This window comes from Poeciliopsis prolifica, unplaced genomic scaffold (assembly GCF_027474105.1).
Source record: "Poeciliopsis prolifica strain line A6 unplaced genomic scaffold, Auburn_PproV2 SCAFFOLD018, whole genome shotgun sequence".
NCBI lineage: Eukaryota > Metazoa > Chordata > Actinopteri > Cyprinodontiformes > Poeciliidae > Poeciliopsis > Poeciliopsis prolifica.
The window spans coordinates 2320053-2345150 of record NW_026562393.1 but is presented as its reverse complement, the minus strand read 5'-3'; the positions used below and the strand labels follow the sequence as shown (position 1 = coordinate 2345150).

The following is a 25098-nucleotide window of genomic DNA, read 5'->3' as shown; positions in this document are numbered from 1 at the left end:
AGCTGCAGCAGCCCACCGGTGACCTCCTGACTGTTTGACGATGTGATGTGTGCACTGCCTACTGCAGGAGGGTGAGGGCCATCGCCTGACTGGATGTCAAGCTCCACGGATGAACAGGCAACTCCCGCTGCCTCTCTGGGACATCCCCTCCACTGACACGGATGTTTTTGGGTTTTTTTGGGGGGGAGGAGGGCTTCTTCTATTTCTGCGGCGATGCATATCTGACAGTCGGAGGACAGAGATCCCAATCGGAGCCTGAGTTTTATTAAGGTTGGGGGTGAGAGGGTTACGGAGGGGTCTGTCAGTGGACGCTCAGCCCTGCTTTGTTGAACTTTTGATTAAAAAAAAAAAAGAAAAAAAAAAAAGGAAAGCAGAACAGAAAAAAAAACTGGACGATGAATGTCGTGTTCAGAAAGACTTACATTATTTGACAAAAAGGGGGAGAAAAAAAGAAAGACAACATTTTCATGGATGTTTTGCTCCACGAGGCTTATTTATTGCTTTGTTCTCCAACAAGTTTTCTTTTTCTACTTAAAAATGTAACATTTTGCACGTGTGCCATGCAATTTTACGAAGCCTCCAGGAGCTGTTATTATTATTATTATTATTACAACTATTAGGACTATTATGTTTCTTCCTTTCACTTGATTTGCGAACCGACTGCATCTGCGTTAAGAGAATGCTGTGAACAAAGTGACGCTAGTTTTATTTATCTCTGCTTGCTAAAATAGGCTATTATTTACCAGGGGAAAAAAAAAAGTTTCATTGTACTTTTTCTGTGGACAGGTTGTGTTGCAGCCACTCTTGTGCTCACGCTTCAGCATTAAAAATGTTCTTACGGTGCCATATCATTGAGGAGAACACTGAGATACTGGACGTTGAGGCAACTTATCCCAACATCTAACTTATTGCCATTTAGGTATTTATTCAGCTGGGCACATTGGAGTGATTAGAAAGCGAAGGACTTGAAGAGGAGGGGTTGTTGGTGCAGGAGGCTTGTTTATCGTTGGTGGGAATGAAGATTGAGCCGGTTTGTTTATGTTTCCCATTTATCGAAACCTGTGTTTAATCTGACCATCACCAACACGGTAGCCTCCATTGTCACCATGCCAAAACTACACAGCTTTGACAGTTTTTTGTTTTTTTGTTTGTTTGTTTTGAACTTCAAGAAACCCAACCTGATGTTCCACATATCAGAAGCAGATGACAGCTGCAGTCTATATATCTGAAGATCATCTATTGAAAATATCTTGTATGAATCGCTGTCTCCCGATTAAGGGGACGATGGGAATCAAAAAGTGTGGGCTGCACTTTTCCAAATAGCAATCCTTGTTATTCCTGTTTTAGGTCTTTGGGTTTTCTTCGGATCAGGCAGGAACTATAGAAAGGGTCAGGTGAAACAGACTAAATAATTTCCCCCTCTCAGCTTGAAATGTGCCATGTTTCTTCACTTGCATTGTTCACTAGTTGTTTATAAGCTTATAAACCATAAAAAAAAAAGAAAAAAAGACTAAATTGATAGTTGAAATATTTCTGTCGGATTTTTTTTCTGTATCTTGTTTGTAGATAAAACAGTGATTTAAAATCTTCAAAAGGATTTGCTCAATGAGCTGCAGACGTATGCGTGCGCGTGTGTGTGCGTGACTGTGCGAATGCGTGGATGAGTGTGTGTAAACTGCAGTGTTTATTTGTACAGAAGAATGTGTTGTTTACTTAGAGGGACAACTTGGCAAACGGCAACCATACGCAGTGGTACCAGGACTCGGTGGGAGGAAGGTGTACATGCTGTTAGATAAAGTCATTCTTTTTTTAAAAAAGAAAATGACAAAAAAAAAAAAAAAAAAAAGCAGTTGCTGTAACTTTTTTTTAGTATGTTTCTGCTTATTTTAATTTATTTTTGTACTGTGATGAAAAAAATAAAATGCACTGATCGCCCAATTTTGTCTCTTGTGATATTTTATGTCGCTTCCAGACACTTCATGTCACACCAAACACTTGTTTTCTGAATCATCAAAGCGTGCAAAACATAAGGCTTACAGAGACGTGAAAAAGTATTTACTCCCCTCGCAATTTTCTTGTCCCTGCCAAAATGTTTTAGGGCGTCAAATTTATTTTAATTTATTTAATCCTAAGGGAAACAAATGATCCAAAACAGCCTAAAGTAATCCCTTGACCTAACAACTGGTTGGGCCACCTTGGAGGCAAGAAGAAAGAATTTTGGCCCAAGCTAGAATTGCTTCAATTTACCCATAAGGGAGGGTTTTGTAGCACAAACAACCCTCTTACTGTCATGCAACTTTGACTAGGTCACTTCAAAATCTTCATTTAGCTTTCTTCTTTTCTTTTTTTTTTTTAAAGTCATTTAGAAATTTGTTGGTGTCTTTGGATTATCATCCAACCCAGGTGAGTTTGACCTAAAACCGATGAACTGATTGCTGGACACTTTCCAAAATTCATTGTTCACGTTTGACTGTCGGTGGGATTATTCTTTTCCTGAAATGCTATTGAATTTACGTCAGAAGTAGAAGATGCACGGTTTCCTAAAAAGTCCACTTCTATCAAGTCAGCACCAATAAGAATTGCCAACTCTAACCTTTCTTCTACTTTCCACTCCACGCATGTACATTTTCAAGCAAACATGGAAACAAGCAAACACAAAGCAAAACACTTATTTTGCCATACTGACGTTTATGATTGATAAATATAAACACAGCAGCAATTTTCACTTTGTTCAATCAACAGCGGAATTTTTAAAGTACAAACGTGAAAGGCGTGAATGGCCACGCCTGTAGACACCTGAGGTTACACAACCACTAGTTTGAAACACGAAGTCGATTCTAGAGCGATCAAAGCGTCTTCAATTATCCTGTTCAATCTGCTGTGTCTAAGAAGCGATTCTTTAGGTTTGGACAAGCAGCAGAAAATCACTCATTCTTTTAAACAGTCCATTTATCACAGAAGCAAATACATATTATGTGATATTCTAGACACTGTAGCTCTTCATAAAATGGCAAAAGCACAACAAAACAAGCTCCTCTAAACTGAATGTTACTTGTGTACTTTTTGTCGTCAGCTTTATTATTTTGCGCACATGTTGTTCATTGAATCTTTAATCGTTTTAATCAACGCTGCAACATCAATGGTGCCATTTGTTATCTTATGTGTTTTTGTGCTGTTTTGTTCAGCTTCTTTTTATCTAAATGCTGACCCCACCTGATGAGTTTGATGCCAGTGTAATATCAGTCTCTCCATTATAGGCAACAGACATACTCAGAGGCAGCAATTGAAGCAAATACATTTATTAATAAATTGATTAATGCCATATTTATCATTGTGGAACATCATAAACAGCTGAACCTGAATCATACAAAAACACTATGCACAACACAGAATAACAGCATTTCCCTTTAGTTTTACTTGCGATATATTTTTCAATTATATATAGTATGAAATATTACAAAATATAAACTCAAAATAAAATTAGGCACATGTTGAAGGAAAGGTGCATACATACACACAGATTTAACTTAAAGCTGCTGACAACAGAAATTACAGAGAGAAGATATAATCAGTTATGATTTGGCTGACATGGATTGGGTAAAAAAAAAAACAATAGATCACAGTAAGGTGAAGACATAATGGCACAAAAGCTGTCATTCAGATTTAGACGAGTGTATAATGGGATAATTAGAAATAAGATGGTTTTTAGCAATATTTCTGTATTAATTGAATGTCAAATTACTTTGAAAAAAATCCCCAAAAATAAAGAAAAGAAAAATAAATCTGCCAACACTGCATATTTTTCCTCGGCCTTCAAATAACAATAATGCACGCATTGTAATATACGGTATTTTTCAGGAACAAGAAATGATCAGAATATCCTGGAGAGTTACTTTTACAGATTTAGCCACAAATCAGCAAAAGTTAGAAAGTGCAGATGCAGTAACTTGACTGCTTTGGCTTTTACTTTTTTGCTCCAAGGACAGAACAGAAAATGCCTCCAGCCTGCAGCTTGAACTTTATAACTTGGGGAAATTATAACTGTGTATAATTTTGAAACATCCTTTTGAACTCTTATAATTTGTTTCCAAATTTTGAGCTTTCTAGTAATCTATGTAAGTGGCTTTGATTGTTAGTTCTTTGAGCTTTACCGTTTTCCTTGGACTTTGGCTGCTTTTCGCTATTTTCTGACCAGATTGTGCAAGCTCGTCATTGTGTATTGAAGAAAGGAAAGTTGACAAGTGCGTGACAAAAGAAGGCAAAAGAAATAAAAGAAAAAACATATATATTTACAGATGACGAACAGCAGGGGGAAAACAAGTCTTGAAAGTCTGACAAAGGTCTTCCATGCGCCACCATTTAGTTTTCTGCCAAATTTTCAGCCAATAGTTGTTTGGAAACGATTATGTCTTTTTAAAATGTGTGTCACAGATTCATGAAATGAAATGGGAACGAACTGTGTTTTTGATGAGCCGAGAATCTGAAATGTAATATTTTAATTGAAAAAGCATCTTGAGGCAAACACATTAGGGCCTCAATAACCTTTTTTATTTAATTTTTATTTATTTATTCTTAGAATAATACCATTTTGATGGACTCAACAAAATCTCTCTTATGGAAATATGACCAAAAAAAATAGGAGTTAGAACTTTTCACAGTAGTGTAAAGTTCTTTTGTTGTACCAAAAAACCCTGCGTATTTCCAAAATAGGTAAAATAATAAAACAGATTTGTAGCCAGATACATTGTGTGACATAATAACAGAGAAACACACCATACGTGAATATAGAGATTAATGCCAGTGGCTACAAGATTAGTGATAAATAATGATGTACGTAGCTTTACAGATTTTTTGTTTTTAGCTTTGTTGCAACATGCATTTCATGTTGCAACAAAGCTAATACATGAACTTTCATGTATAATCTTCATGAGAAGTCTTATACATATTTTGGAAAGCACCAAATTTGTCTCAAACTCTTTCTGCAATATTTAACGAAATAGCAGTCAAATAACTTTTGTAGTACAACGATGATAAATTTGATACACTGTGTAATCTATAAAATGCTTCGGGACATCCATAACTCTTTTTTGCAGTCTTGTATTTTTAAAAATTGTATTTGAAAACATTTGAGTGCATGAAAACAGAGCAAAACTAATTTAAAAAAGAAAACAAAGCAAAACCAAACAAAATCCCTGAATGACCAGCAGTACAGTGAGCTATGCTGGCCCAGGAGTCAGAGTGATTTGATGCAGAGTGGAGACATGCAATGAGGGAGACAGGAGAATGGGAGAAAGCAAAAATGAGGCTTTGTTCACCATTTTGTTCTCTGGCCTGGAGAGAAGTGCTGAAGTAAGAAATAACATAAAGTCCATCCTAATGATGAGCGGTGAAGAGCCGAGTGGAGAGGAGGGAAAAGAGGAAAATCCAGTGGGAAATTACCACACTGGAGGACATGCAGAGGTGCACTGCTAGTTCACACACGCACCCACACACACGCACGCACACGCAGGAACACTCCTTTGTGGACTGTCTAATAAAACCTACAACATTTCCCTGATTCGATTTTTTTGCTACAATTTTCACAAGTTTTTCTCGTCTAAAAGCGCACCACCAATCAACTGAATATGTACAACTCTTCAAAAGGTGGAAACATTGTCAGAGTAATTAAACAATACCTGGATAAATCCCACAGAGTTGGCTGGCTGTGCGACACTTGCCTGAAAGTCCACTAAAGTTCTCCTTCCTGTTGTGAAGCATAACGAAAGCTTTTAGTCCAGAGAAAACACAATGGGAGCTTTGGCTGTGTAGTCCTTTTGTGTCTTTTTGCTTGATTTTGTTATTTATGCAATTCCCATTAAAACATCTAGAAAGACATTTAGTCCTCCTACAACCAGCTGTGTGGAAATTGCAAGCAGAACATGGAGATTAGGCAGATATTTCCAGTTGTTCAAAGAAACAGCAAAGGAAATGAACATTTCTGTAAATGTTCTGGAGCTCTCTCATAACTTTCAGGATCAAAACTGGAACGGCGATCAAAGTATTAAGGGACTGTACATGAATGTATTTTTACATTCTTTAATAGTTAAGAGTATCTAAGGTTTAATATAAAGACAGCATGAATAAAAAATTATTACGGTGCTTTCAAATTTAATCTGTCACTCCTATTATAAGTAGACTCTCCTAAATACCAGAAGCCATTTCTGTCAAATCAAACTGATTGGTCCTTTTAAAGCAACATCTTAAAACAGTAAAACAGATAAAGAAAATTATAAGACTACAGTTGAGAAGTTACAAAAAAAAATATTTAGGTCAGAATTTTTGCTTTTTCTGTTCAGTCTATGGACAGATTATTAACATCAAAATAGACAAAATGAAGGAAAATCTGAGAAAATGTTGGGAATATTTCTTTTTATTTTACATTAATGGTTATCTAGCCTGGACAGCAGCAGCAAACTGTTTAACAATGGCTTAGTGGTTGTCTTGTAAGCTAGGGGGATGTTAGCAGTTAGCAGCAATGTAAGGTGGGGAAAAAATTGTTTTCGATAAACAAATACTTTAATGAAAGCTCCAGAACATCAACAAAAACAATTTTATGTGGAAAACATGAAAAAAGATCAGAAATAAATATTTCACCTCAATGGATAAACGGGGTTAGAATAGTTTGAGCCCAAAATCTCTACTTTATCTGTTCAATCCGAGGATGGATTTGAATATTAATGCTAATGAGTGAGCTATGTATATGTGGTGTGAATGGCCAGGGGCTTATAGCTCACATAACTTTTGTTATGCATCTTTTTTTCATTTAATACCATACAATAAAATCCATATCCTAAAACATGACATTTGTGTTTGGTGAAATTCAGTGTTGACGGATTCTTTTGCAAAACAGAGAGAAACACATTCTGTACTTAGCCAGCACAAAAAAAAAAAAAAAAAAAGCAAAGGGATGACAGTAGCACAAGTGACACCTTGTGGAAGACGAATCATGTGGTTTGCGCTGTTTGGATTTCTAAGCTTTGAGAAAAGTAAAAGACAAGTCTCCAAAGAGCTGATGAAAAGAACTGTCCAAATGTGTCCAACCCCATCTCTGCTGTCTGCAGGTGAAGCTCTGAGCAAACTAATGGACTCAGAAAAGAACACCTGCATCTTCAGTCTCACTCAAACATGATCTCCATCTTTATGAAGTACTGGCAAGCAATTCTGATAAAGCACTGAGTTTTACACGTACAGATAATAGGAAATAAAATGAAAAAAGTTTGTTTCATTTTTTGCTAATTGCTGTTCATTTTTTTTGCCAACGCTTTAACATGCTTATGTGGCAGGATTGTTTTGTTGAGAATGTGCTCAACACATTCTACCAAACATCCTGTGATGACAACTAAAATAATTTGTCACTGAGACTTTGGCCCAGTTTCATGATACACTTGTAAACATTAAGTAAAGCAGACATTCCAGGTCCTTCATTATCTCCATTAGACAGGAATGGTCTTTGGTAGCATTATCGTTTTTGAAAACACCAATGGTACGCATTAAAGCAAACATAATCAATCATATTCTTCATTTTTCAAGGGTTCCCATTTGTGCCGGCTAACTGATGGAGCTTCAGGGATTAGAAATTCCTGTGAAACATTTGGATTTTACTGATGTTACGCAACGACGGTGCTTCTGAGAACAGCTTTTAGATAATCCATTCTCACCTGGATTAACACTAATCAGTATGCAGCGAACTAAATATTGCACAAAGCAAATCAACTCAAATACAGATTTTAACCAAAGCAACAGTTCCCCTTTGGTAAGTAATAAGTGCATATTCTTTCAGCTGATATTGCCTTCTTCAATGACACAACTAGCAAAACTAGGACAAATTTGGCTTAGCTTAAAGAATCCATCTATATATAGAGCTGCTCGCTACATCAAGAGCAGCTCTGCGAATCAAAACAATCTTCATTGTAATCTCGGAATGGTTTAAAATCAGCTATTACACTTTTCTGCTTTTGGCCCATTTTAGTTGCCAGGAACAGCCAGGATGTAGCCAGCTCGGCTCTTGGTGAAGTCCGGATGCGACTGGTTGATCTTTGGCTCGACGACGACCGTGCACTTTCGTCCATTCATGCTGCACTGGATGGGGCTTGTAATGTTCACCTGTAGCTTCCTCTTCTCACTGAGAAGAGAACAGGAAATGGGGACATAAATATTCAAAAAGCAGCGGGATGAACGTATGAACAGGAAAAAAAAGGCTTAAATTATCCTCATCATCGTCACAAAAACCTTCCTTAGATTCCACAAACATGTGAGGTGGTGTAAGATTGTTAATTCCATTGTTTTACAAACCAAAAAGATGATTGGAGGATCATCTCCGCTAAAATGAAATCCTTTAGCAACAGAAACCCTGTATGAAACCAAGACGTGTATAAAGCTATAAATTATGGGTTTCCTCTCTCTTTCTGACACAAACAGCATCATAATCACAACTCTATTTCATATTTGTCATACAGTCACCCTCACACAGGTACACATACGCCCACACAGTGAGGAACCATAAATCATCATCATTTATACAAACTGAGTTATCTGTCTCACTCAGAAAGGCGCCTTTTTTCGTAGCAATACCAGAAAAAAAAATCCCGAATTGTTTTGCATAAAAGTGAAGCTTCTTCAAAGGAAAAAAAAATTGTCTCAAAGTACTTTAGACACTCTGTCACAGAACATGAATAAACTGCATGGTATAAATCATAAATCATGTGGAACACATGTGGTTAAGAAGCCTAGAAACAGTTTTTCTAATTTTTATGAATTATTTATGTATGAAAATCCACCCGTTGATAAAAAAAAAAATTTTTTTTTAATCAAATTTGAAAATCCATCAACTCATACAATACAAAAAAAAACTGCTACCAGTTTGTTCAACAGAAATCAATGCAGAAAAATATCTACTTGTTTAACTATAGTTACTCATGATGTATTTAAAACTAATGTATCTATTTTAACAGATGACATTAAGATGATGTTAGAATACAAAACATAATGAAGAGTCATAACAGGATATATAAAGTAGGAAGTGAAGGGTGGCTCAAAATCTTTTATCTAAAAGTAAATTTAGCTTAATGTACTTGAACTTCAGCTGCTGTGATCATTAATGTTCTCTGAACAGCATTTCCTTATATGTTGGGGGGATGTGCCATTTCCTTTCTGATCCGTGAAGCCCCCCTTAAAAAATGTTAAAATGACCATCTTAAATCCAATTATAGATCAAGAACACTTCAAAATATTACAAAAGGCTTAGACTCCTGGAGATAAAATATAGGGACATGAGGAATGACTGAAGAATTTGTCAAATTACTCTAAATGATACGCCAAGTAAAAATACTTGAACTTTGTGAAAGTAAGAAAGACTTTGGCTTTATCAAAATTAATGGCCAGGAAATTTAAAAGTTATCATCAGCAAAGATTCAGGAAGTCATTAGACGGCTCTTGTCTGTCCTATATCATCCATCAAAAGAAATTCTAAGATGTTGTAGATTAAAAAGAACATATGTATGTGAGAAAAGATGCATATGATCAAAGTGTGAATGATTGAGAAAATAACGGTATTTATGAAGGACAATGGGAGCTGAATCTGTATATACTGTTGCAGATACCATGTCTGTGCATGTTTGAAAAGAAAGGCTGAGAACATGAAGATGAATAAGTGAGGAAATCATGCAGGAGAGCTTTGGAAGGAACCACCCATTCTGGGTTTCTGGAGCAGAGAGCGGCAGTTGCTGGGCTTTTAGAGACTGTCGCATCCAGTTAGACCCTCTGTGGGTGAACTGGGGCTTTGCCTTGTTTGCTCTCCAACAGGATCGATGGAGGGACTCAGCCGGTGAGAATAAAATCAGCAGGGACTGTGGGGCTGCTGAGGGAGACAGAAACACGAGATAACGTTAATGTGATGGAAACTGAGAAGATGACAGTGTGATAATTGCTCTCTGATCGAGTGGGAGGAGGAAGTGATGGAAATATAAAGCTGCTGGGGCCGGAGGGCTGAAAGCACGATAAATAAATATGCATCTGATTCTGTGTGGTCAAGTGTTTGTTCTCACACACTTTCCCGATGACATAGTTACTAATCATGTAAACAAATGTATTTTTTTTTCCATCTCGCTCTGTGCTGCTTAAATCTAAAGTCTAAATTTCAGCTGTGAACCTATTGAATCTGACTTGTTGCACAACTACAAAATAAACAAGAAGAAAAAAAACAAAACGAAAAACGAGGCTTGTGCTGCCCACGCTACACTCCTCTGCAGAGCATGTGCAGCTCAGCTTATCCAGGGTAGAAAAGGCTCAGGGTAGCGCTGGTGCTGGTCTCCATGGCAACAGCCCCCCCCATGACTCCAACTCCCCCCATCTGTCATGGCTGCCTGCCAGCCAGCCAACGGTAGTGTTTGCGTGAGTGCGCAGCGATCTGTCTGTTCCTCGGTCCGTCTCCGTCCAACTGTGCTGCTGGAACCCCAGAGGGAACGCCAGAGGGAATGCTGGGCCGGGCGTCGGGTGAAGGGCAAAAAATTACCGAAACGTTCCTATCCAAACCGCCTCACAAAAAAACCCCCCAAACAAACAAACAGATTGCTGACGCATCTCTGAGCCAAAACAAAGACTCGTTTTAAAGAAACAACGATAAGCACTTCATCTCTAAAGAGAAAGAAATGATGATCAGCTTGGTTTTAAGTTCATCGACTGCCATTTTTAACTCGTAGTCGGCTTGAGCCAACCGGAACCCCCCTTCAGACGCCCTCCAGAGCCCCGGGGGCAGACTTGGTCCATCATTGGATGGCCTCTTTGACTGGAAAATCAATTCTTTCCTTTACTCCAGTCCCCTTCCCCCCCAGTCCACTGCATGTGTTCGTCTTTGCCCTTCAAGCCACATGAGTCCTGAATCACTTTTTTCCCAAAGGTAGCTCCTCTGTGTGAACAAGAAAGAGGACGGAGAGAAAATGAAATTTTGGGGGAAAGAAAAGGTGAAGGCAACGGGTGAATGTCAGTTTACCCTTCACACCTTATTATTAGCTCAAAAAAAAAAAAAAAAAAAGATTGTGTCGTTTCATAGAAACCAAATAATAATCATTTTATCATTTTTTTCATAACTAAAAATAGGATGGAAAATATTCTGATGAAGAATTATTATTAAAGTTATTGTTCGAGATTTGTACACACAGATGCATCTCAAGTATTATGGAAAAGGTAACTTAGATTCGGTGATTCAAAGTGTTCTGTGCCTTTTTTCTTATTTTAAATTCATCTAGTGTGGTATCGAGATCATAATTTGCTTAATAAAATTTGAAAATGCTGAAGCAAAAATATTCCCAATTTTAAAACAAGTCTTAAAGAACATAGGAAAACAAGGTCAGTGGAAGAAGGATGAGATGCAGTAGAGATCCATTAAGCCATCCGGCTCACCTTCTGAGTCATTCTTCTAACAGGGTACTGGAATGTCCCCCAAGCTGACAGCAGCTAAAATATATATGAGTACTGCAGGTGGGGAGGAGGCGATGGCACTCTGGAAAGCTAAAGTTTGTTCTGACTCAAGCGAAACATTCCTTCCTTCCTTTCTGGGTGAGATAACATTTGGGAATGAAACTTAAAGGCTGATGGAACAGAATTCTTAATCAAGCTCCTTTGTTTTATCTCTAAGTGTGAATTATTTTAATCCCTCATAGGCTGATATTTGTTTTTCCAACTTTTAGTAGCAGTAACAGCAATGAGGAGGAAACATACTTGATTAGAAACCACCCCGCACAGACTGAATCAGAAAAATACATCTGTCAACGCTTCAAAGAGGATGTGCTTCCCAGGTGCACAAAGCTCTGACTTTATGTCAATATTTTAGATCTGAAGACAACTTGGAGATCAAAATGAAAGAAGAAGAGGAGAAATATGTTTGATATCTGTTCAGACAGAGTGTATTGTTGTGTTTTTAGTTCAAAAACCATCAGGTCAGATTTGGATAGTGTTGCCTTTTGTGACTGATGGACAGTGAAGTTTCTATCCAAGCTTTTTGTGCACACAAACACATCAGGATCAAAACAAAAAAAATAATACACACAGTTCTATACCAAAAAAGGTTCTTCTTTAGTAGTCGGTGATGCTTTCAATTGAATAACTGTATCACTGATTCTGAAGGATTTTTCTTTATGCTTTTAGCTTTTTCCCCTGAACAACATAACTCAGAAGAAAAAATATGAGGAAGTTCAAATTTGCTCAACTTGGCTTGTTCGGTTAGACTCCACCAACTCAATGTACTGTAGGAGGCATAGTTGAAGTCAACAGGAGAAGGAGAATTTTTTGCAACCTAAACTAGTATAAATCTATTTATGTTCCTGTTGGAAATGTCCATGCATGTTTGCAAACACTCAGCGTCTACAACAGGATGTACCAAGGTGCAAGGTAAGTTGGTAATGCCGTAAAGCTGCTGGAGGACATGCTGACCATATTTTCCTGCTTTGCTACTTTCTCCTACTACTCTCCAATTATCCATCATCACAGCTACAGCTGTGATTAACTATGTTCACTCTGTTTTTTATCCCACTGGCTTAGACTTCATATGTTTGCTGGGTTTCTATTCCAGATGTAGCCACTTAAGAAACTACTTAACCCTAACATTTTTCTTTAACATACAAAGTACTCCTGTTTCTGTGTTTCTTGTATCTGCTTGGTTTTCTGATCTCCCTCTTTCAGTTAAGCGAAGGGGCCACTTACATGCTGGACTTTCCTCCGGTTTAAAGGGCCACATATATATTTTGGGAGAGATTATTGTTACAAAAACAGACTTGATGCAGTAAACGAGATTGTCCAAATGGAACAATAATCTGAACTTGACCCCTTTATGTCTATAACTCATACCAGATTGTAAGATATGTAATGGACTTTGAATCTGTCTGTGTAATTAGATTGAACTGAAAAAATGTATTCTGCGCATAAACTGCATCAGATTTTCTGGTCTTTCTGTAAAATGTAGATCAGGTCAGAAGCAAAATAAAAATAAAATAACTGATGTACTCAGAGGTACATTTGCTCTAAAATACAGGTGGAATGAAGACATTGCTGTGTTGCATTTAGTGATAAACAGGTTTAATTGATTTTATAGTTTCCAAATTGTCCATGTGGTTTCATTTTGTTTTATAAAGTCCTTACTGTTAAGTAGTTAGATCTGTTTAAAACACATTTTCGCTCGTGCTGAAATGTTCTAATTAGATTCTGACAATACAAATACCAACTTTAATGTTTTTCTAGAGATGCCTCGTGGAGGTTTTCTACCCAAGCCTCAGAATCCTCGGGATGCTCATGGCTGTATGTTCAAGCTTTGTATACTCCATTCATCATTTTTCATAATTTCCTGCCCTCCTCCTTTCAGTTAATTGGAAATGTATTCAGCAGATGTACACAAAAAAAGCTCGTTCCTCTCACTATCACACTTTCTTTGTCTCACATGGCTGCACTGCATGTCTCACATCCTTCTGTGAGCTGCGTTCACACAGAAGAACAAATGGCACCATGCACTCAGCAGCACAGACTCACACCTACATAAAAACTAAAAATAATCCAGAGCAGCAAAAAGGTGGAACAGTTCTTGTCCCTGATTATCATAACACAAAGAACTTGATTCAAAGCAGCTGGACGGATGAAACCGTAAAAAAAGATGATCTGCCCCAGTTTAGTTTGGAGGAGTTCACGCTGTGAAAACTGCCCGAGAGGCTGTTTGACTGCAGCTCTTTAATTAGCATGACTGTGCCTTAGAGCTGTGCAGTTTTGATGGAGCTGTAAAGTGCAGATGTAATGTTTCAATAGATATATGCAAAAGGAGAAAGTAGTTCTAAAGAAATTGAAACAAAGTATTTTCCATAAGCCTGGATCTTAAATCAGTTAAAGACATTACAAAAATTAATGTATGACCACCTATACTCCTTTAAAGAATGTTTTTTTTTTTGTTTGTTTTTTACAGGAGCTGCACTTGTCAGAGATTTTTAGGTCAATTTACACCAATTTTGTAAACCTGCCAATTTCAAACATGACCAGTTCTCTTTTGGAACAAACATGGCATTACTTCACAAGTGGGACAAAGGCTTTTTAAATGCAGACAAGTGTAACTTGCACAAACCTTGCTTAGCTTGATATCATTACTAAGGCCGTTCTGATGACCATAAGGAAAAAAGTGCTGATGCCTGACCACATTAGATTAACAATGCAGGTCAAAACTGGAGGGGAAATTTCAAAATCTACTCACCCCCTTGTTTTTAACATCATGCTTTTTTTATATATATTTTTTGGACATGGAAACAAAAATAACTGTTAGGAACTCAAGCCTGGAAACAACTGAAAAGGAAAAGTTGTTAAAATTATAATACATTTACATTTAAACGATCCACTCTAAGGTCAAATTAAAACCTTTCACTCACAACCTTAAGAAGGAAATCGGAGCATCAGAAACTGCCTTTGCTCCCCATCCAGTCAGAAAACAAAACCAAGCACAAAAGAGCAATGTTAACAAGCAAGTCAATAATCACAACAACAATAAGACAGGATAAAAAAAGAAAGGTCTAAAGTTCCAAAATAAATGCTAAAAGGGACAGAAGTTCCCTAAGTCTAAACATAGCTGAGGAAGACTGATGCCTTCATAAAAGAGATAATAATAACAATAAGCTGATCATATAACTCTTTAAAAAACATCCGACATCAAGGGTGTATTATACAACATCATTGTCCCAAAGGACAGATTAGACTTTGAAGAAAAGTCAGTCTGCAGTTTGGAAAGTACAAAAATTGCAATATAAATTTATTATACGCAAGCAGGAAATTAAGCTAAAAGAGCCCTACTTTTTAATATTCTCCGTGAGTCTCTCTTAATTTTCTGCACAGTAAGCGAGATCTGGACTACTGCATTTATGGAATAGAAACGCTGACAATCAAAAGTCGCCAACAAAAACCTCTGAATGTACAAAAGTCATTATTGTGTGGTGTGAAGTGCTTTTAAGTTCTGTGGTTTGTGTTGGTTGCCACTTTCGCGACAAACTGCAACATATTCTATCCTAATTTTATATGATCAACCAACACAAAGTTGTGCATAACTGCAAAGTACAAGAAGAAGGAAAAGGATGATTTTTAACAAATAAAACTCTAAAAAATAGTGGTGGAAATATTTTTTCAGCCCATCTTACTTTAACATCCCCAAATAAAATCCAATGCAACCAGGTCCCTTAAGATGTCACATAATTACTTAATTCCTCCTGGATGTAATTTGAGTTCAGTATAAATATCTCACGTTTTGAACAGTTTAATTTGCTATCTGGTGATGGAAAATAAATGACACAAGGATATCTACCAATACTTGGATGTTTACTACAGAGAGGAGTACACCGTCAGAGGAGACTAGAGTGTTTTGGCCTCTATAGCACTGTACATCATCCTGAACACAACACTTCTAATGAGAAACAATTAGGCAGCAACAAATTGCAGGGACACGTCTTTTCAGCAAGGAGAGGGAAGATAGATCAATGGAGCTAAATAAAAGGTAATCCTTAAAAAAAAAAAAAAAAATTTAAGAGTAAAAGCAGGGATTTTGCTTCCAGCTGGACAGAAACAATAAACATAAATCCAGAGTTAAATTACATTCATTTTTAAAATAAATGTTAAAAATGACACTTAGCTTTTATGTTTTGCGTTTTATGCAAGAAAAACATGAAAATACTAAATGAAAATGTGAATAAAAGTGATGGTTTAATTACACAAACACACTCAGTTCTTGCTGGTCTGCCAAAGACCCCCTCCACCTTTTCTGTTTCACCTTATTAATATCTGGTAATACTCGAAGGTGCTCCGTCTGCCATTATTAGATTCACTGCCCTTTTTCCCACAGGACATGTAATGAATAGATGGGATCAGTGACATTTCTTATTTAAGCTGCTGTGAGTCTGGTGTTCCCAGTCGTTTCCCCATTAAACAAAACAACACTTCTCACCTCAACATTTCAACTGTTTAAGAGATACTGTTTAAGAGATCAGTGGGGGGATGAATGAGGAACGGAAACTCAAAAATCAAAGGCCTCCAGGTCCCTGGAGGACACTGTTGCTACTCCACAGATGGTGGCGGCTAACACACTGCACAGTCATTATATCCACACAGCAGGTGGTTTAACCAGCTCATATTTCCAACCGGGTCAACACCGCTGGACCTTTTCTCCTCTTAAGACCTCAAAACCACTGAGCTAAATCATACTCGCCAATCAGCTGTGCCTTTGGCCTTTTCTAAAGGACACTCCACACTCTGAAGGGCCAAAGGAGTTCATTTAAAACACATTAGGTAAATCAATACTCTGGCTCACACCGAGTCAAAGCAGATAAAAGACAGGTCGTGTCCTTTAAGTCTTTTTCCTGAATAGTGAGCGCTCACTTCTCAACTAGTTACGTTTCCAATTTTGTTCATTAAAGCCAGTCAATGCCTAATCAAAGTTTCATCTCTTAAAACAAGTCTCGTCCGGTCGTGATAAGTTTCCTTTCAAGAGATACAAGAGTTCAAAGGCGCTGAATGAATCATTGCACGAGATGGAGATAAAATATCAAATCCACAGTTTTTCATTTTAAATAAGTGTCAGTCAAGATTATGAGTATGGGGGAATAGAAAAAGGATACGGTTTAGATTCTGATCATTATTTATAAGGCAGTCAGTATCTACCCTGCAGTGGGGATCTCTCTTCAACTTTTAAGAAATGCATCAGTCAATCTGAACCGATAGGGTCTCTGGGCATCAATTTTCAATGTTCTCTGTTGGATCCATATCTGATATTTGGGCCATATAGTGTGCCAATCTAAACCTCTCCATTGTAGCTCTACCTGCATGTCTAGAGTAATTATTCTATAAAAAACATAGATCGAGAAGATGTGCAGCTTTTTCAACTTCAAAACTTCAACTTTGCATGTCTAAAAAAACAGGAACAAATTTGCTGTGTGGAAGGTTACTTGTTTTAGGTAAATTCTTAACTGTGCCAGGTGAATGTTAATATTTAAATGTAAATGTACTAACCATTTCTAAAGTGTGCTAAACTGTTGATGCAACACAACAGCAAAATAATAAAATCTAAACCTATTTTATTATCTTGAAGTTTAGATGAAGTGGCAGGTCACCAGGATAAAGTGTGTCATTTACTGAAAAGATGAAAATGAAAACTGGTGTAAAAGAGACTTTGTGGAAGTGGAGTGATTCATTGAAAGACAATATTGATAAGTCAAAAGGGGACAAGATAGGAGAATGATTGATCTGAGGTGAAAATGGAAGAAGAAATTGTTAGTGATGGGAGGAAAAGGGAGGAAGAAGAAAAAAAAAGGAGGGCAATGGGTCCATAACAACTGGTCTAACAGAGGAAACTGGTGTGCTGCTGTTGCTGGGCAAAAAAAAATGTGTGTCTGGGGGTTGGGAGAGGATTGTAGAGGTCACAGGTACCTCTTAATGGTTCAGCACTTAACTATTGCTTTTATACACTATGAATCAGGTGATCTAAAAGCAAGGCCACCGGTTTCATTCATTTACTGAGACCAGAGCGCAGCTCTTACAGTAACGCACAGAGTTCATGCAAGGAATTCCAGAGCAAATCAACAAATGGACACGCATGCACGCACACCCATACACACAGTTCACACTCATGGCTTCTAGTTCCAACAGGCATCAACATCTAAAAATAAATTCTCTTTTCCAGTCTGAGTGCAACAAAACAAATACCAGATAATGTCCTTAATTGTCTATCGCACACATATATCTTTTTACGGTTATGTATGTATGCTGAATAAAGGGGAAATGAAGCAATTGCTGTGAAGACAATGTTTGCCAAATCTACGGCAGCTAATTTCCACTGAGCCTCTCATTTCATTTACGGTTGTGATCCGTTTGTAATTAGCGTCTGATTCACTGCAGAGGAAACTCATTATGCAATTAATGAATGAGACGCGCCAAGTCGTATTTAGCGTTTTAATGGGAACCTAAAAGGCAAAGTTCAGACAGTCAATTTTTCTGATCAGAAACGCTTAATATTTAAACACATTGAAATGCTGATAAACCAACAGATCAAAAGTAGTTGGTTAAAAGAGGAAAGCACAATATGTTGGATTTTCCAGGAAAAAAAAAGATTTTTAAATAGATAGATCCAATGAGATGTTTATCTGCCGATTATAAAATCTCAAATAAGGTTTAATAATAAATCCTTCCCAGAACATTGAACCCAAAAGCTAAAACATCTCTGATAATTCAGAGGGTTTATATTGATCAGAAAAGTAACAAATATGAACACAGAACTGTCTTTTCATATCCACATAGGACATCAAGCACATCAAGTAATTTTTACATATAAATATGTTCTGTGAAATACAAGAAATGTGGTAAAGCCTGATGAATGTCCGAGCAGTAGCTCATAACAAAAGTTAAGTGATTGTCTGACCTAAACACCTGTTAAATGAGCCACATCTGAAAGTAAAATGTGTTACTATTATTAGATCCAGTGGGTCTGCAGAACAGCTACTTGTTTTTGTCCTTGTGGGTGAGACAAAATGAAGAGGTGCGGCGAGAAGGCGGCTGGCTGGATCTCTGTGGATCTGGTCCTCCGCAGTGAAAAAGTAGGTCAAACCGTCTCCCACTCACCCTCCGTCTTTCATTCATACACTGCCTCTGCGACAAACCGCATATTTCTAACCCTGTAATCATTATCTCTGATGTGTACTTACAAGGTCTGCAGAAATAAACACACAGTTGCAAAAAAAAAAACCCACAAACACTCTGGCTTGGCCACCTGCCACTCATCATGCCACCTAGCCAGTGTACAGCATGTTGTCAATATGATGAGCCACGGAGATGAGCACAAAAAGAGCCCCAGTCTCGATGTGTAAAAATCACTTGTAAGTTGTGAAAGATTACAACAAAAATTGGAAGTTCTGTCAATATGCTGGATGTCAAAACAGAAATAGCCGTAAAAGTTTTGTGTTAAAAATCTAGGGTTTCAATAGGAAAATCCTCTAAACAACAAATCAAGATCATTCAAAACATTTCTGTTTGAAATGCTAAGGGGACACAAGATAAAAAGGGATGGACTTGGAGTCAACGTGCAGCTTTAACTGTCTGGAGAATGAGGCTAAATTTGGATTTAGGCAAACTCCATCGTCCACTACATTTTCACAGTTTCTCTTTTGAATATTTTGGTTTTGATATCATACGTCTCTGTCTATTTTTCCTCCAAACTGTGGTCCAACGCAAGATGCGCTGGTGTTATCCGCAGCCAGCGGGGCTATTAATGGATCACGTCCAGACAAGCATGGATCTCATGGTTGCCATGGGAACTGCATCCGCAGCGCCCTAGAAAGGAGGGAGGCAGCGAGTGGGAGGACGGTGGTGGAGAGGAGGAGAAGTGGAGTGTGAAGTGAAAAACAAGGAGGGGGAGGGGGAGCAGTGAAACAAGTGATAGATGGAGGAGGAGGAAAGTGAGAAGAAGGGATGGAGGAGAAGGGGGAGGAGGAGAGAGGTGCCCATTTCTCCCAGAGTGAAATATTTGATTCAGCAGAAAGGGTGACCTTGGAAGAGGACGACAAAGGCAGATTGTCTCCTCCTCTCTGTCTGCGTTCCTCATCAGTTCTCTCTGCCTGCTCCCTCTCATTATGCTTTTATCAAGCAGTTCTAAACAATGGTCACGTCGCCTTCAGTTAAATCTAAATTGCTCGGCTACACATTTCGCACAGACGCAGATTTAGTTTAGTATATCTGCTATCTATTAATAGATTTGTTTTTAATGGAATATATTTAGCTTTCACCCCTTTGACGTTGTGATTTTTTTGTTTAGGCAGTATTACAACATTTGGTCACTTATAGCAATATGCTGTAATGCAAATTATCAATGCAATGAAAATGAAATTACATGCTATATAGTGGTTATTCGTATAATACAGGCTCTCTACAGCTGAGTGAGAAAACATTAAGCCATTACACCAAATGATGGATTAAAAAAATCATTTGGATTCAATTCAGTGAAATTGCAAACAGATTGCCAAATCATAATCATAACATCAACAAAAAAAACTAATCAGGTCGGAGCACTGAAGTAGGAGATGTAAGACTGTGAAAGATTCGAGCATGGTGACAATCTGCCAAGGCAAACAGATTATGAGATCATCTTTAGGGACCATTTTTTTCCAATCCTGTTTTATGGTCTTACTAAAACAGATCAACTTTCTCCTCCTCCTTTTATTTCAGCTTCACAAGTTAGTATTTGCTTAGTGAGAATGAAACATGTACTGATTTTAACCGATATTAAGCAATCCTTTTAGTTTTAGAATAGTTTTAGAAAGGAATTAAAACCTTATTCAGTGGCCACATTATTGAAAAACATCGAATTCTTCATCTCCGATGCATTGGTATTAGAGCGACAGCTGTGAAATGCAGCCGTATTTTGTACATTATAACTATCAATGATGGAAAATTGCAAAATCTGGACACAAAATATTATTGTTTAAACAGAAAACTCAACAGGAATTATGCAAATGATAAGAGGAACATCCACCATGGACTGAAAAGAAAACTTTTAATCAAATGCCATAAAAGATTATCTACAGACAATCTAATGATGACATCCTTTAATGTCAGACTAAGGTGATTATAGAACCAAGAACCCAAATGGATTTTAAACTAGGGGTTGAAATTATAGCCGCCATCCTTTGGTTTTTTGCTCATTTTCTATGAGATAATTTGTTTCTTCATCTCCTCCCTCCCTCTTCACTCACTCTAACACTTTCAGTCTTTCCCCCTCACTTCTCCACACGTCTTCCCACTGACACGTCCCAAATCCCTCCTGCAGTGTCAAAAGCTGACAGTTGGGGTAGTTAAATGTTGATGTCTTGGGGGAGAGGTGTTAGAGCACAATATGACCATATAACTCTGACAGATCAATGAAGGTCTGTGCACAGGTCTGCACATTGGCGACGAGTCATAATATCAGGTGGGAAGAGGGTTAAGAGGAAGAACATAAAGATGTGGAGATTAGAGAAGAGTGGACGAAAGCATGAATGGATGCAATAAATCTGACTGACAAATTTGTACCACTTACATAAAATATAAAACAGAAATAAATAAAATAAAATTTACCTGTTTGTTTAATCTTGATATTTTTCATTCAAAATAATAATAAAAGAAGCAACTAGAAATTTGTTGCCAACCAAAGTCAGATTTTCATCTTGATCAATGCTGATTGACAACATGGCAATAGGAAACACAAAAATCAATTTTTTTCCGGTGCTGAGCGGCTCCATTGGTTGAGCAGGCATACCTAATGATGAGCAGAGGCTTTAATAAGAAGTGTTTGTCCTGGATCTGATTCAGGGTTTCAGGCCATTGGCTGCATGTCTTGCAAACCTCTCTTCACCCTCTTTCCTGTCAAATTGCTGTTTTAGAGGCTTCTGGTAACACTCCTCTAGCCCCCTATCTTCTTCCAATCAATGAATGCATTATACGCAAGTGCTACCAAGTTTGAAAGCTGTTAAGAATGTAAGCCTCGAAATTAGTCATTTTCAGAACCAGTGAGGTGTTTTAAATGAAGTCAGAGGAAGCGGAGAGATTTATGATGCAATTTAATTATGTTTTTTTTCTAAAGCATGCCTGTCCGTGGTACATCCATGTTGTAAGACTTCTGTTTGATACAAAGCATGCTGCATTTAGAAATACTGTCACCCTTTTTGGAAACTTCATAGTTGAGGCAAGGAAATGCAAGCTGCCATTATAAGACGCTAAAGACATTATAAAAGGTAATTTCTGTGATCACATGGTATGACTTTAAGCTTATAAGGAAAACCCTGTTTGTCATGTTAATAATAAATGGGAACTCACTGCAGAAAAGCTAAAAATAGTCTGCTAACGTCCCATATTATAAGCTTCATTGAGAAACTGGAATCAGTCGAAATCATGTGACAGTCTGGAACGGATCTGACAAACTGCAGTATTCAGCAGCTCCCCTTTGAAGGTTTTTTTTTTGGGATTCTCTAGCTGTAAAGGTCCTGGAGGAACGACATGTACATTCTTACATCTGCATTAAGGCGACTGAGAGAGTTGCTCAGCAGAGAAATGTCAGAGTTCCCAGTTTTATAAATGGACTGAAGGAATGATGACCAGACTATTAAGCAGATGAAACGTCTTCACCCAATAGAAAAAAAAATATAAACAATTTTCCATAGGCTCAAATTTGACACTTTTCCAGAGATAATTCAGATGTCGGCAGCAAATTTCTGCTGGAAGTCATCATTAGACTTATAGATTCAAATTCAAAGATGGCCACAGAACAACAGGTATGTGGTAAAAGACATATCGCACATGTGCAGATGATGTATTTGTGGAATTTCAGTCGCAGTGACTCATTGGTGGCACCAAATGATCCTGTGCTTTCCTTAGAAACCCTTCGGTTTCCAGAACAGCTTATAGGATTTCTGCAGGAGAACTGCAGAAATCCTGATAATTAGGAAATATAGAACTTAGTCTTTAGGTGTTGACTGACATGCATGGACAATGGAGAAGTATGAGACGATTAACTGTGATTGAGACAGCTTGAACAACATGATCCATACACGTTTTATGTCAGCTTTCAACATGGTTGATTTCTCCTGATTTTGGATGAAAAGAATATTTTTGCATAAATAGGTTGACTCCAGTGGGTAGAAAACTTGCAGCTTTCCACCTGTGAGAATTGGGGTTGAAGATGAATAATTCAATAACAACCTATTTTTACATTTTGGCTCAGTGAAGGGGGTAGTGAGGTGAACACGAGCAGAAGAGCATGATGCAGAAGTGACTCAGAAATAAAATTAAGACGCTGATGGAAAAACTGAATGAAATAAAACTTATCAGTCATTCACAAAATTGTGGCATTTAGAGATATTGTGTTTGTACATCTATGAGACATTTCTGACTTTAGTCATTTGTCTGTGAGTCACTTGTTCACAACATAAGTAAATGGGAAAACCATTTGAAGCACAGTTTTGGGTTTCACCGAGTCAAACAAGCAATTAGTTTAAATGTCCATAAATTGTACAGTGTCCAGAAAATAAACTCTCCTCTCAATGAAAATGTAACATGCATTATCCTCACTGCTGGGAATAGATATTGTGAATTAAAAGGCTAGTGATGCATGGTATGGTACACCTTTTACTGTTATTACAGGAAAAAGTCTTTGGGGTCATCTTTGTAAACTATCTTAAACTCTGTAAGATTGGGCTAAGTGCATCTCTGTGCAAATAGGTGGGGGTGCACTGTATTGCAGAGCACATCTTATTTTAATTCCACTTCACATTTTTGTCATACTATGTGTTAGTCTATTCATAGCATATCATCTCTACTAAAACACATATAATTTTGAAGTATTGTATGATTCAAAATACAATGCTTCACAAATAGGACATACAGTCACCTATTTGTGTCTGAATGTGGAAAAGTTCAGAAATGTGTGAATAATTTTGCAATAATGAATGGACTTAGCTTATAGCTTAGCATCTCCTATTTACAGAACTGCTAAACCTTTAAACCACCAATCCCCTTGTATTTTTATATTAATTTTCATTAAAGGAGCAAAAGGATTTCAGGAATCCTTTTGATAAATAACTAAAAACAAATAAAAGTGGAGAGAATTAGCTAATTGAAGAAAACGGTGATCTTCTTATCCATAAGAATTAATTCCAACTTTTAAGTGTCATTATTTTTATAAATGTAAGACTATGGAAATTGCAATGTGACAAAACTACTTTTAATTTTCTTTGTTCTCTCAGCATGTGATCAGAGAATTTAAAAACTTGGGTTTATTTACCTGTTTACTGGAAACTGACTGAGATAAATGAAAACACTTTAGAACTGAGGAAACATGTGCATCTGTCTTGTATAAATATAGAGCTCAGCAGCAGCAGTGCAGCTTTAAATATTTCATTGCTTCCTTGCCAGAAATGAAGAAAGTGGGAGTCAGGAGGAAACGAGACAGCGTGAACAAGAAGCAGAGAATGATGGGGCTGAAGGGGCTCCGTTAGAAGCCCAAATGATAACAATGGGGGGATGTAGTTAAAAATAGGCATGCGGAATAAAAGCATGAAATGGGGATGAAGAGAGGAGGAGGGAAGGTGAAGGAATCGGAATCTCATTCCAATCCTTTTTTTATGCAAAATAAGAATGAACTATTTCTGAATTTCTCCAGACAAAGTCGAGGCTGATAAGAGGGTTATCCTCTTACAAAATGCTGCAGAAATCTGAGTCACTTCAGTTAGAGGCAACCAGCAGGATGTGACAATAACTTAATATTTGATGCTATTGCTAAATCAAACCCACACATAAAATTCAAATTTATGACAAAATACATATCAAATTAATTTGGAAACTTAAGTATCTAGAGGACAGTCTATGTCCAGTGAAAGTGTTGGGCTTGCTATCACTATCAGCTGCTTTGTTGCTGCTGTAAACTGCCCTTCCATCTGCCTGCTTGCTGTTGTGCTTCTTGCTTTCTGTGAAGCATGTTGTGAGAGAGACAAAGGTTAACACTACATATATGAGGAGCTGCAGAGGCAGTACAGCACGAAAAACAACCTACGGCATCAGATATACAAGTACTGATCTGCAGACTGACCTACAGGAATCTATTCACAGATAAACAAGACACATATATATCCACACCACTTTCCACATGCTGGTGCTGCCTTTGTTCTGTCAGGGCTTCACAGTGATGGATGAGTCTGAATGTGAAGCACATGGCGGGTCATTACACAAGGCTCATTGGAGGCCTCCCTCATTCCTGGCACCGACAGAGAAATGAGCTCCTTAATAGCATGAGATACCATCAAAGAATGGCAGTGACGGAGCATGCTAACACCTTCCTCACACACAGCTACAAGAAACAAACAGATGTGGCAACATCCTGCAACACAGGACCATGTTTCAGAGAAACTGTTGTGAAAACAGATCACAAAAATGACAGTGGGCACTTGTCAATTACATGTATCCTGATTCAGTCACTGGAGCATCCAGTAACGATCAGAGAGATTTTACAATAAACACTTATACACATGTTTGAGAATT

At 37.6% G+C, this 25098-nt stretch overlaps 1 protein-coding gene across 1 annotated transcript in view; it reads right to left on the bottom strand.

Annotated features, from left to right (window-relative positions):
- Positions 1–3283: 3283 nt before the first annotated feature.
- The window catches only part of myo1d (myosin 1D), an 83467-nt gene continuing 61652 nt past the window's right edge, over positions 3284–25098 (bottom strand). The window contains exon 22 of the mRNA XM_055042578.1: positions 3284–8161. Coding sequence (XP_054898553.1) covers positions 8005–8161 — 157 coding nt within the window. The 3' untranslated portion in view covers positions 3284–8004. The remainder of the gene's footprint in view (positions 8162–25098) is intronic.